At 39.6% G+C, this 14,223-nt stretch overlaps 1 protein-coding gene across 2 annotated transcripts; it reads left to right on the forward strand.

The window, feature by feature from the left end:
• Positions 1–1,013: 1,013 nt before the first annotated feature.
• Positions 1,014–13,904, forward strand: LOC127940599 (uncharacterized). 2 transcript variants are annotated; one of them, XM_052536150.1, is made up of 6 exons: positions 1,014–1,934; positions 4,749–4,949; positions 6,032–7,039; positions 7,579–7,648; positions 10,801–10,978; positions 13,741–13,904. In XM_052536150.1, the coding sequence occupies exons 3-6, from the start codon at positions 6,203–6,205 to the stop codon at positions 13,898–13,900; spliced, it is 1,245 nt and encodes a 414-aa protein (XP_052392110.1). In that variant the 5' UTR covers positions 1,014–1,934; positions 4,749–4,949; positions 6,032–6,202; the 3' UTR covers positions 13,901–13,904. The 2 variants fall into 2 exon arrangements, 1 of the variants encoding a protein (XP_052392110.1); XR_008148965.1 differs by lacking the exon at positions 1,014–1,934 and having other exon boundaries at positions 1,954–4,949.
• Positions 13,905–14,223: the final 319 nt, after the last annotated feature.

The following is a 14,223-nucleotide window of genomic DNA, read 5'->3' on the forward strand; positions in this document are numbered from 1 at the left end:
AATCATCTTATAGCACGCACGCGTATATATATCCAGTCTTCCTACCTCCTGTCCCACGACAGTTTTTCGGCAACCCTCCTCCACCCCAACTCCTCACTTCTAATCTATTTATCCCAAATTGGGATAGGGGGAGTTATTTGGGTTCGGGCTATGCTCCGGGCCCGGACCCCTCCCCCAGGACAGCACGCCAAAATATGCCTACTATTTGCCTTCAGATTAGATGTAAGGGTGAACTCGTGAAGTGAGTTGTTGTACAAATTTGTTGCAGACTTTGCATTCTTTAAAAAAGTAAATTCGCTGTCCCATTTATCCTGGTATTTACACATGGGTTTTGGTTCTTTGGCAGGTGTGCCTTCACTCTCTATCGTAGCATCCATCATCCGTCTCGGTTTTTTCTTTTGTTGTTGTTGTTTTTCCCGCGTTATAACTCATGTCACCTGACCTCACACACCCCTCGCGACAGGCTACTTACAGGTGGCAGTTATCGCGAGACTAGTGACAGAGCTCAGATTGGGAATGTTTTTATTATTATTATTTTATTAATAACGCAGGTTAAAATAAAAAAAAAAAAAATACGGGAGATTTACGGGAAAATACTAATACGGGAGGACGGCGGGAAAGAAGGGTAAAATACGTGACTTTCCCGGCCAAAACGGGATACTTGACAGGTATGACTCTGATGCACCTGCTGCAGGTTTCTATTCCATACAATATATATTTTTTAAAGAATTCACATAAGATTCCAAGAATATTTTTTGTTAGTTTGTTTGTTTTGTGACTGTAAATGGGTGTTTGGGTGTAAATGGGTGTTAACAGGGCAATAAAATATTTGATAAGCCTTATCTTAAACTTCTCCAAAGTCTCCGCTGACATGGTCTAACAATATAGGCTTCATAAACGCATAATTTTTTGAGATATCATCCTCAGATTTGAACTGAAGCATGACCATTGGTTATAAGTTGCAATAGTATATTCATATAATTATGTATATTAATATTTAAATATTAATATTTTATACATTTAATAAATATAATCTTAATATTTGTTGTTTTTATTTTTGAGCTTATATATCTCGATATTAATAACATCTGATTAATTTTGAGTTTTGAACTTGAGCCAAAACTCTCAAGCTTTGTAAATATATGTAGGTTATGTGTCTATTCAGAATGACTTATGAGCAGCAGCCTTTTTATTTTGGGTAGGCTATGTCATGTGCATTACTTCCCAAAATTGGGGCTGTCTGGTTAACTCATAAATACGTACCATGGGATTTTTATTTTACAAACATCAGTGTTATATATATTTTTTTCCTTCGGAAGCAGGAGAGATAAAGGTGCAAGTTTCCAGAGCTGTTTGGCGAAATCAAAGCGCCAGAGTGGGCGGAGTTTACCCAGTCTAGAACGATCTAGTATCTGTGGGGGAAAAAAGCGCGAAAGAGGCAGCAGCACTTGAATTTCTGACTCGTCGTCAGTGACAGACAAGTTCCGTTAATTCTCAAATCTAAGTTTCTTTACACCCGGTTTTGTCTTGTAACGTTATTTATTTTGTTTTCGTCTTTTGTGTTGATTTCTTTAACTTTTTGCCTGAGAGGAATTCAGCGAAAACGTTTCCGTGAGAGCTCCGACGGAGACGTCTTCGCAGCCGTTAACGTTAAGCTCCGTTAATAACAGACTATTACTCAAATTTACGTTTCTTTATACACGGATTTGTCTTGTGGTTGTAAAGTTATTTATTTTGTTTTCGTCTTTGTGTTGATATCTTTCACTTTTTGCCTGAGATGAATTCAGCGAAAACGTTTCCGTGAGAGCTCCGACGGAGACGTTTTCACAGGCTTTAACGTTAATGTATTTTTCCCACCCGTGGCCTCTGCCGGAGTTTCCATCTTGGAATCGCGGATCCTTCACAGACTGCTTATCGGGACTTCCAGAAAATCAGTAAGTAACTCTACCATCACTACTTAGAGCAAAAAAAAAAAAAAAAAAAAAGGAAAAATAGAAAGTTCAGTGCCACACCCTTGTCAGGCTGTGGAAAGCCAAGTGTATACAGCTAGCGCTAGGAGTATAATTAGTTAGCTTTCCATCAAGATGAATTACTCGTGCAAGCACTGTAATTTCACCACAGCTTCAATTACTGCATTTGTTCGTCATTTGAGCATACACAGAAATCTAGCTAACTTTAGATTTCCATGTGGCGTAGCAAAATGCTTTGCCACTTTTGTGACTCGTGGTGCCGTTCAGAGCCACATGTACCGTTTTCACAAGAAGACCGCTAAACCAGTACTTAAAAGGAACATTGATGGAGTTGATTTGGCTTGCTCTGTTGAAGGTTGTAACTATGTGTCAGCAAATTTTCCAAGCTTACATGAACATCTTCAGTGGCATATTAAATATGGCACAGAAGTGTCATGCCCTTATATTAATTGTTTAAAACATTTCCGTGTCCGTTCAACCTTTGCCTCGCACTTGAATCGGAAACACAAGAGTATATCTACTTCTCCACGTATTAGCCAAAGTTCTACCAGTGCTGCTAGTACTAACATCACCTGTGCCTCCATGTCATCAGACAGTGAACTAGATCACACTTTTGAGACCACTTTTGACGATGATAATGACAACACAGAAGATGAAGTGGACACAGATGATTTTATGAACAATCTGGCCATGTTTTATCTCCGAATGCAGGCTAAAATGCTGTTACCAGCCAGTACAATTCAGACCTTAATAGAGGAAATACAAGAGGTACACAACACTGGTTTGACTCATCTATTGTCTAGGATGCATGAAGAGTTAACAAATCTGAATGTCCCTGAAAGTGATATTAAGAGGCTCCTTGATAATCTCTCAAAAGATAACCTTCTGAAAATGTGCAACGAAGGAGTGTTTAGAACAGATCAAACCCGTAAAACCTTCTTTAAGAGCAGATTTAGCTATGTTGAGCCAGTCAAGACTTATTTGGGCATTGATGCTAAAGGCAAAGAGAGGTTCTACCAGTACGTGCCCATCAAGGATACAGTAAAATCACTCCTCTCTCAGAACTCTGTTAAAGAACAGTATGCCCAAGCTAAAGCTGACACAGAAACAAATCCTGATGTTCTGGAAGATGTGAGAGATGGTAGAAACTTTAAAGAGAATATACTTTTACGAGATTCACCATCTTCATTGTCTCTCATCTTGTATCAGGATTCTTTCGAAGTTGCGAACCCACTGGGCTCAGGCAGAAAAAAACACAAAATACTGGCCATGTACATGACACTTGCAGAGATTGCACCACACAACAGGTCTTCCATTGATCCAATGCAACTTGTTATGTTGTGCAGAGAGGAGGATTTCCAATTTTTTGGACAAGAAAAAGTGTTCTCCACTTTAGTCAGTGAATTAAAAGAAATGGAGGAAAATGGAATTGAATATGGTGCTGAGGAGAAAATAAAAGGCTCTGTGATTGCCATTACTGGAGATAATCTGGGGTCACACAGTATTGGCGGGTTTACTGAAAACTTCAGTAAAAGCACACATTTTTGCCGGTACTGTGTCATCGACAGAGTGTCTTTTCAAACAGATCCCTGCAAATCTGGTCCTAAAAGAACCATAGAGAGTTACAAAAATAGTGTGGCAGACCTGGCAGACCAGGAGATGAACAGTGGAGTAAAATTTGACTCAATTTTCAATCAGTTGAAATATTTTCATGTTTGCCAGCCAGGGCTCCCTCCGTGCCTGGGTCATGACCTGTTTGAAGGGGTTGTTTCATTTGATCTTGCTATGTACATTAAGCACTTAGTGACAGTGGGCAAACACTTTACCTATGGTCAACTGAATCGGACTATATCACAGTTCACATACCTAGGCAGTGATGCAAATAACAAGCCATGTGAGGTTAAAACTAATGCGGAGAAGCTGGGAGGACATGCTGCTCAAAACTGGTGCCTCTTACGTCTCTTTCCTATTCTGGTTGGAGACCGAATCAAAAATCCACTTGATGATGAGGTGTGGCAGTTGTGCTTAAAGCTCAGAGAAATTGTGGATTTGATATGTGCACCCAAGATCCATACCAACCAAGTAGCATACCTTAAGATTCTCATTGAGGAATACATCCAGCTAAGAACTGCCACATTCCCAGAAAAGACACTTAAACCCAAACACCACTATCTTGTCCATTACCCAGAACTCATTCTTCAGTTTGGTCCCCTCATTAGGTTGTGGACATTGCGCTTTGAAAGCAAGCACTCATATTTTAAGCAGTGTGCAAGGAAACTGCATAACTTTAAAAACCTCTGCAGTACCTTAGCAGAAAGACACCACTTGCTACAAGCATATTTACATGCTGGTAACTTATTTCCTCCAACTCTGCAAATGGGCCAACCAAGTAAATACGATGACCAACTGTACCAGATTGGCATTCAGAGAGCTATCAGTCTCAAGGGTCTCCGCCCAGAAGACACTACTGAAACACCCTCTGTCACTTTCAAAGGCACTCTGTACAAAAGAGGCATGACTGTTGTAGTGGACCAAAATGACACAGGGTATCTACTTGGGAAAATACTGTTGATACTGGTAAACGAGGCAAACGTACATTTTGTTGTCCAGCAGTATCAGTCTGTGCCTGTTGTGGATCTTGGTGTTTATTGCTTACAAAGCAACTCAGAAGCACAATATCAGTGTTTGACTGTAGAGAATCTTGCAGATTATTACCCTCTTTCTGTATATAATCAATTTGGTCTTAATCTTGTTGCTCTGCATCATTCTGTGTTTCAGAAGAATGAGTAATGGACTCCATTGAGAAGGCAATACAGGCCGTGCTACCACAGCTAGATGAAGCAAAGCTTGAAACTTTAGTCAATGAGTTGGTGAAAGTAGGTGTTGAAGGACCAGATGATCTGCAGTTTATTCAAGAAGATGACATCAAACATCTGCTCACACCCATTCAGTGCAGAAAAATTATTCATTCCTTGAAAGGTGAGATTAGTTCTTTTAATTAACATATATTAGTTGATCCGCTACAATTAATAACTAAATAAATCCGCAATCATTCAATCATAATTTTGTAAAAAAAAAAAGAAAAAGAAAAAAAAAAGTTGTTATATGTGGATGTTAGTGTATACCTGGTCCAAGATTCTGTCCCCTTTGGTCAGGCAGGTGACATGTTGATAGAACTTGAGGAGTACAGATTGAGGTTAGAATTATTGAAATCCCCCGCGGCAATAGATGCCCTTCTGGATGTGCAGTTTGCTGTTTGCTAATGGCAGCATATAAAGCCAAATTTGCTTAAAAAAAAAAAAAAAAGATGGTATATAAGGGAAAAATAAAAACTATATTCTTGCCTCTGCAATGCTGTCTCTGCACTAGATACAGTTATTCCACGCAAAACTACAGACCCACAACTTTCCAAAGAGCCTAATCACTTGATTATAGGCCCAAGTATGTAAGAACAGTGCAATACAGTACAGAAGGATAGTGGTCGCATTGCAATTGAAAACAGCATTTAAAATATTGCCCATATTCCCCCATCCATGCAGATCCCATAGTCATGCATTGCATTTGCTCTTTTTTTAAACACATTGATTTTAACATACACCTGCAATGCGGCTGGAAAAAAGCACATCATCAAAAATATTTCAATGTTAACATGTAAAATAATTTTCTTGTTTGCCATCAGTTGACCTCAAATCACCCATCTAGGCTGATTAGTAATTGAGATGAAGCCATGGCAACCATTTTTGAAATGACCCTTTTCCCAAGGTCACATTTAAATACATTGTAGTCTGTTATTTAGTATTTTTTATAGTTTGTATATTTGAACTGTACCAGAATCCAAAAAAACAAACAAAAATCATTTTATATAAATTTTGTTGGTTTAACCCTATATTGACCCACCTATAAGGACTTGACGGCCACCATTTTGATTTTTTTTTTTTTTTTTTTTAAGTTTTAGTTTAAGTACATCTGATACTATTGTAAACCACTAAGAAAACTTTTGTTAGATTTTTTTTTTTTTGGGTCAAACCTTATTTTCACCTGACTATTCTGTGCTTTCACAGTGTGTAATGCAGGTCCTTCAAATCCCCAGCTGAGCCCTTCATCGTCTGAGCCACTGTCAGTTGCCTATTCCAGCACATGCCCCATATCATCTATAAGTCCCATCTCTGCATGGGTGAACAATTTTGAGGTGCCATGGAACAAAGTGAGGCTGACTCTTAGAAGAGCAGTAGATGCTGGTGAGAGGCCAGCTCCGGATTAACCGCAGACACTTGATAAAAGTCACTGTTGATGCGATGAGAGAGCGTTCCTTGAACCCTACTCGCAGAGAGTGTGTGGTAGTGGCTAAAGCTATAACTCAAAAATATCCAAATAGCTTTTTAGACAAAAATGAAGAGGGGGAGCTAATTGGATGTGGGTATTTCAGCGTTATAAATCAGCTCAAAACCAGAGTAGAATATTTGAATCGAGGCAACTCTCTTTCCCGTCTGAGGAAGCACAAACGCACCCAGAGAGATGATGAGGATGGTGATGATGACCAGCCAGCAGTAGCTACATGTGCAAGAATCGACAGTTATGGGTGTGTTCGTTGGCAGCCAGCGGACTATCCAGATGGGGAAACATCAGCATCATTAGAGGAAAAGAAGCTTGAGATGATTGATATATTCAGCCGAGAGGGACTAAAGGGCGCTGAGAGAGGAAGGGTAGAAGACCTAATGGCAATCACTTATGCCAAACAGCGGGAATACATCAACGCAAAGCCTTCCCCAAGCATTCTGGATGTGGGTAAAGAGTGGCCATTTCTCTTTTCACAGAAGTTTTTATTGTCACACTTCACCACTCTCACCAATGTTGAACTATACACAAGACTGAATGAAGATATGGACAAAAAGGGTAAAAGACTCCTGGATTTCTTCAGTAGTCAGATTACAAAGTGGAGGAAAGAAGTAAGAGCTGTTCTGAAGGAAGCCATAAAGAAGGACCGAGAAGGATCTGATGGCCTAGCAGCGATGCTTGTGATGTTGGCACACTTCAAAGAGCAAGAGGAGTCACTTTTTCTCATTGCTGATGTAAGTTCCTTAATTATTTAAATCTTTTATTTGGAGTTTTCAACAATTAATTGTCACATTTATTGTGGAAGAATCATTTTCCCTGATTAGAGTGAACCCCCCCCCCCCCCCCCCCCCCCCTCAAATTGTTAATGCAGGTTGACAAACCTCCAGTTTTTCAAGTAAATACAGGTTTGTGTCAGGTTTATGTTATTGGTGGTTGAGCACTTTTTCCTTGATAGACCTCACCTCACAATATAACCCACATGGTGCAAGCTTCTATCTCAATTCCTGGGTAAATGCTGGGTAAAGTCACTGTTGTCCACTGTGAGCACAATATTTTAATTAAGAGAAAATTGATGTAGTGTTGTAATTGATAAAGATATTGTGGTACTTAGTTAATTTTTTGTGTAAACCTTTCACAAACCTTCAGAGCAAAAAAAAAAAAAAGGACCATTGCTCATTGCTTCCTTATTAACAAATTTCAAAAAGCTTTTTCTATCCTAGAGATAATATACAGTCTACCTTGTTTCAAGTAACTCTTATCTTTGCTGGCATAGGAGACTACCACTCCCGCAGACGCAGAGGCCCAGCTGTCTCTCCCAGTCACTCCAAGGATCATCATGCTTGGTAAGTTTCACATTCAATGTTAACGAATCCTTTGAATGTATAGGGCACAAGCAAAGCAAAGTTTCTGGAAAACACTAGTGAATGTGTGTTGTGTCATTCTCTGCTTCTGCACCAGTCAGTAACAGCACAGTCACTCCAAATTTAAGTTATGTGGAGTAATCTCTCATCTTTAGTAGCCACCTATAATGTCGTGATTGCTATTTCAGATTGCTTGCTATGCCTGTATAACTCATAGTTTTTCTATCAGCAAACCAGTTATTGCTGCTTAAAGGATTAGTTCACCTCAAAATGAAAATTTCCTAATAATTTACTCTCACCCCAATGCCATCCAAGATATCCATCTCTTTCTTTCCTCAGTGGAAGAGAAATTAAGTCTGAGGAAAACATTTCTGGATTTTTCTTTGAATAATGGACTTCAATTGTAACCAACGTTTTGAAGTCCAAATCAATGCAGTTCAATTGTTAGGATTGAGCTGGGAACTACATCATCACATCGAAAGGTCGCGCTCCATTTCGCTGGCCATCTTTGTGTATTTCCACCGGCGATATCGAGCGCAACCTTTCGACATGTAGTTCCCAGCTCAATCCTAACAATTGTAGTTAAAAAGTATATAAATTATTATAATTTTTTTTTTTAGAAAATGACCAATCATTTCGCAAGATAAAACCCTAATCCTCAGCTGGGATCCTGCACAGCCCGTTGAAGCACTTCATCTTTGAAACTGCATTGATTTAGACTTCAAAACGTTGGTTACAATTGAAGTCCATTATTCGAAGAAAAATCCAGAAATGTTTTAATCAGACTTAACTTCTCTTCCACTGAGGAAAGAAAGACATGGATATCTTGGATGGCATTGGGGTGAGTAAATTATTAGGAAATTTTCATTTTGAGGTGAACTAATCCTTTAAAGAAACACTCCTTTTTTTGAAATAGGGCTTATTCACATTATTTCCTGCATTTAGATAGGTGGGCAAATGCATTTTTGTGTCAGTGCATGCATTGTTTTAGTTTGACTGGGTCGGCGTTAGCTTAGCTTAGCACAATGAATGGAATCCTTTGTTGCCAGCTAGCATGGCCTGAGTAAAAGTGATCAAAATTTTTTAAAAAACCCACCTAATTACTTCTTGTGGCCTGCGTATTCACAACGAGTACAAATAGCGATCCAGATTAACACTAGGCGATTTCCTAGGCAGATATTGACTTGGGACTATATTATGGGGAAGCACAGGCGAAGCACTGCTGCTTCGGCGCAGAGATATCACGCAACACATGAAAACATCAACTCTATGTGAATACAGGTATAATATGGGTCGGTCTATACATGCGTCATGATTAAAATAATCACTTACTCTGTGGACAGCTGTCCATTTGGTCCATTCGGCGTGGGGCGTTTTTTCCAGTTCACTTTGTCACACCGGAAAAAAAAATCGAGTACTGCAGAATGGATCAGCGCCGTGAAATCCTCTGTAGATGTGACACACACAACTTTGGGCACGCTCATCTTGATTTGACGTGTTGAGCCTGGTCATCAATGGCAAAAACATGTCCCACTCTCTACAGCACAGACACTCTATTTCCGTCGGCATAGATTGGCATATTCCCCCACATTCACACCACCAGTTCATGTTGGCTCTCATCCTCACGTCCTCAGGCTGTTGAGCGAACGCAACCTCCTCCTCCTGTCGTTCTATTTCCAAAGCACGCAGCTCGTCTTCTGTAAACTCTGGTTCAAATAGGTATGGTTCTGGTTCTTGACTGTCTGAGAAGTCACCCTCTTCGTCTCTCTCAAAATCAGCCATGTTCATCGCCATTCGTGTACTGTAAGGAAAATAGCCAGGCAGCTACTATTCACGCCGGTATGTTGACGGAAGTCGTGGGATTTCATGTGTTGCGTGATATCTCTGCGCCGAAGTAGCAGTGCTTCGCCTAAGCAGCAGTGCTTCGCCTGTGCTTCCCCATAATATAGTCCCAAGTCAATATCTGCCTAGGAAATCGCCTAGTGTTAATCTGGATCGCTATTTGTACTCATTGTGAATACGCAGGCCACAAGAAGTAATTAGGTGGGGTTTTTTTTATTTTTTTGATCACTTTTACTCAGGCCATGCTAGCTGGCAACAAAGGATTCCATTCATTGTGCTAAGCTAAGCTAACGCCGACCCAGTCAAACTAAAACAATGCATGCACTGACACAAAAATGCATTTGCCCACCTATCTAAATGTAGGAAATAATGTGAATAAGCCCTATTTCAAAAAAAAGGAGTGTTCCTTTAAAGGGTTAGTTCAGCCAAAAATAAAAATTATGTCATTAATGACTCACCCTCATGTCGTTCCAAACCCGTAAGACCTCTTCGTAACACGGTTTAAGATATTTTAGGTTTAGTCCGAGAGCTTTCTGACCCTCCATTGAGAATGTATGTACGGTATACTGTCCACGTCCAGAGAGGTAATAAAAACATCATCAAAGTAGTCCATGTGACATCAGAGGGTCCGTTAGAATTTGTTGAAGCATCGAATATACATTTTGCTACAAAAATAACAAAAATTACGACTTTATTCAGCATTTTCTTCTCTTCCGGGTCTGTTGTGAGCGCGTTCACAACACTGCAGTGACGCCCCTGACGTACAATGCTGCTGACGTGTTTTCTTTGTTATTGGTTGCACCAGAAAACACGTCAGCAGCGTCGTACGTCAACAGTCGCGTTCACAACAGACACGGAAGAGAAGACAATCCTGAATAAAGTCATAGTTTTTGCTATTTTTGGACCAAAATGTATTTTCGATGCTTCAAAAAATTCTAACTGACCATCTGATGTCACACGGACTACTTTGATGATGTTTTTATTACCTTTCTGGACATGGACAGTAGACCGTACACACAGCTTCAATGGAGGGACTGAGAGCTCTCGGACTAAACCTAAAATATCTTAAACTGTGTTCCGAAAATAAAAGGAGGTCTTATGGGTTTGGAACGACATGAGGGTGAGTCATTAATGACATAATTTTCATTTTTGGCTGAACTAACCCTTTAATGCATTGCTTCGAAGATATGTATGCTCCCTGCCCTGTTTTTACAATAATTTATGTGGAGAAAATCTTTTATAGAATGTATTACTATGAAATATAATTTGTGATGACTCTTGTCTTTACTAAGGAGAGACAATCCTGACTGCAAAAAAATGGATGCTGTCGATCGAGGGGAGGGTCGTAATCCCACCTGGTGCTCACATGGCAGACTTCACCACTGCCTTGGCCGCTCTCTTCGCCTGTTACTATGTATTCAATCTAGAGTATCAGGTGGAAGCCAGCACAACACTGGAGTTTGTTCAGAGGTATTTTTTATCTTAAATAGTTTGATTACAGTGTAAAAGCAAATTGACAATTGAAAAGCTGTTCAAAATCATCTTCTCCCTTTAAAATTAGGGGTGTGAACTGACACTGGTCTCACGGTTCGGTTCGATTACGATTATCATGTCATCGATTCAGTTCAATTCGATATCACAATGCATCGCGATGCACCGCATACTCAATTTGACATTTTTCTTCAAAAGTGATGAGTGCGCGTGTGTGTGCTCGCCTGTTGAAACAGTGACATTCCAGTTGGGAGTAAAGCTTGTTTATGCCATTAAGAAAAGAAAAATCTGTCATATAAATTGTTTTAAAGAAATATTCATTTAAAAGCAGCGTTTATTAATCGGTGTATTATGTTACCATTAAAGATGCACGCATCAACCGTCGCTGAGTCCGCTGTTGAAGGTAACTATCATCCATTTATAATCACGCATAACAACACAGAATAATAGTAATTTGACCATCGGGTGTGGATACTTAAGTCAGAGAAAATTGTTGGGGCGGGTGGATGATTTATTTTTGGCTGTGGATTCAGCGTTGGAGCTCGTCCGTGCATCTCTAAAAGCAATCAGACTCTGCCAGGCGTTAACAGCTCGGGGTGAAAACGGCTAACGTGGTTTATCAAGTTAGTGGTATTACCTCCTGCATATTCTATTTGTGCGTGACATGAGTGCACAAAGTGCGTCTTCTTCAGGATGTGCTTACCAGGTTGTTCATAAAAGCTGAAATGTGCCCAGATATAGGCTTTAAAGGTAGTTGGAACATCTTTAATTACTCGCACTCGCGTCTCGCCTCCCTCTGCCATTGTATGCTACCGCGACAAATGACGTCAGAAAAGTGTCAGTACATTATAATCGGTTATGGTCTATTACTGAACCGATACCGTATCGTCCTCATCTGCATCGTAGAAACGATAAATTTTGACACCCCTATTTAAAATGTTATGTAATTGGGCTGGGCGATATGGCTGAAAACTGTATCACAATATAAGTGTTTCATATTGGTCGATATCGATAATTATTGATATTTTTATGACCTATTTAAAATAAGGACCAGGAGAAAAATATATTACATTTAAACATTTTTATTTTAAACTTAAAGGATTAGTTCACCTCAAAACGAAAATTTCTTTCTTTCTTCAGTGGAAAAGAAATTAAGTTTTTTGAGGAAACAATAGCAACCAATGGTGTGATTGGCAAAGGACAAAAAAGCAGGAAAATATAATGCGCACCTATCATGACGCAGTGACAGCACGTGTGATTATTCCAGTAGTTAGGACATCGCACAAGATTTGTGTTAACACAGAACACATTTCATCACTGGATAGTGTTTGTCGTTTATTTAAAGTGTGGTTTATGTCAGCTGAATGTGCTGAACGCTTTTCAGAGAAGATAAGGCAACGTTATTTTAGTACAATTCACACCCAGCGGTAATTCAGGGAAAAAAATCTCGGAATGCTTCACCTGAAACTTCGGTCTTCCGACCTATCATTGTGTCAGTTCTCAATTGATTTTGATGGTAATATAAATTTTAATTAATATGCGCGAAGAAGGGAGAGAGAGCAAGACAGTTTGAAGACTTTGAGAGTGTGCGCGCGATGCCGGAGGAGGGGCTCTCTTTCTCTCTCTGCTCGTTCTCTCAGTAACATGCGCTTGCCTGTCAGAATTGGCGCAGCAGTCAGTCATCTTATCTACATCACCGATCAAACAAGGCTTTCCACTTATCACTCCACGTCAGTTCTGTTATTGAAGAATCCAACACGAGACAACAATATGGTGCAACTAAACTGTTACATGATTGGCTGGTAGTGTGTTACTCCCTATGTTGCTAGGTTACCAGTGAGTGAGTGCCTTTGTTCATGCAAAGAAAAAAAAAAAAATCGAACGTTTTATCGAACGCATTTTTTATTGATATTGATTACATGTCTATCGCGATACATATTGTTAATGTTTTATGGCCCAGCCCTATTATGTAAAGTATCTGAGTATCTAAATAGTGTAGGTTGAAGCCTCCTAACAATTTGAATGCTTTAGGAGGATTGTTGGGCATGTACACACTATATTTTTTACATAAAACCTTTTGGGAGTAATTAAGCTCTTAATTCTTCATTTTTTTTTTCAGGCCATCTGATGTTGAGAATATATCTTCTGGTTGAAGAATTGTAGCTTGTTCAGGAGGTTCTCTGTTGTTTTCCACGTCTCAGATCTTTAAAGGAGTATGGTGTTAATGCTTGAGTCGAATAGCCGTAGTTTGGTCTTGAGTGTCAAATGCAGCTCTTGCCTTGCCCATTCTTGTGGTTAACCATCAAGCTGGCCAGTGTCTTTCTGTTTGCACTTTGGTCGTTGTGCTAATGTGGAGACCTGTCTCAGCTGACTTCTGTTCTACCCCTCTCAGTTTCTCTTACATTTGTTGGTGTTTTTGGGACAGTAATGTGATATAATCTGCAAAGTCTAGGTCGTCCAGTTGTGTAAATGGGGTCCATTGGATCCCATTGCGCCTGTTGTCAGTGGCTTGCAGCATGATCTAGTCGGCTGCATGATCTAGTCGGCCGCATGATCTAGTCGTCCTTCGAAGAGGAATGGTAATCGAGAAAGTAGACAGCCTTGACTAACTCCTGTTGAGATGTGAAATGCCTCTGTCAGCTGGCCTTTATGTATGATTCTACATTGCTCACTGCACTTACAGTTATTCATTAATGTGCGCATATTGTCCCATCCCCTAATTCCTATACTCATGTTCATAGGTTTTTAGTCAGGATTAATCCTGACTCCAACAAGTGCACTGCCAAGGAGCAGATGAGCAAGACGACTGGGAGAGTGGTGAAGCGGAAGACTTCATACATGAACCCCCATGTAATCTCCTTCATCAGGGACTTCACAGAGTTCTATTTGCTAACTGACTAGATACAGGTGAGGTTCTGATAATAGCTTTAATAATAATTATAATACAATTAATAATATAGGTATCTGTGGGTTTAATATAATTAATCATAATTTGATAATAATAATAATAATAATAATAATTTTTAGGAATGCACCAATACTGGTATCGATATCGGGCCGATACTAAGCTCAATGTTCTCGTACTCGTAAAAATGATTTTTTTTACTCCGATACCAACAACCGATACCAGGCGTGTAAATAGTGTTTGTGTTTAGAAAAAGAAACACTGACAACAGAGGGTATAATGGGGATAAAAAAGGCAGTATATGAAGTAAATCTATCTT

Source organism: Carassius gibelio, chromosome A3 (genome assembly GCF_023724105.1).
Source record: "Carassius gibelio isolate Cgi1373 ecotype wild population from Czech Republic chromosome A3, carGib1.2-hapl.c, whole genome shotgun sequence".
NCBI lineage: Eukaryota > Metazoa > Chordata > Actinopteri > Cypriniformes > Cyprinidae > Carassius > Carassius gibelio.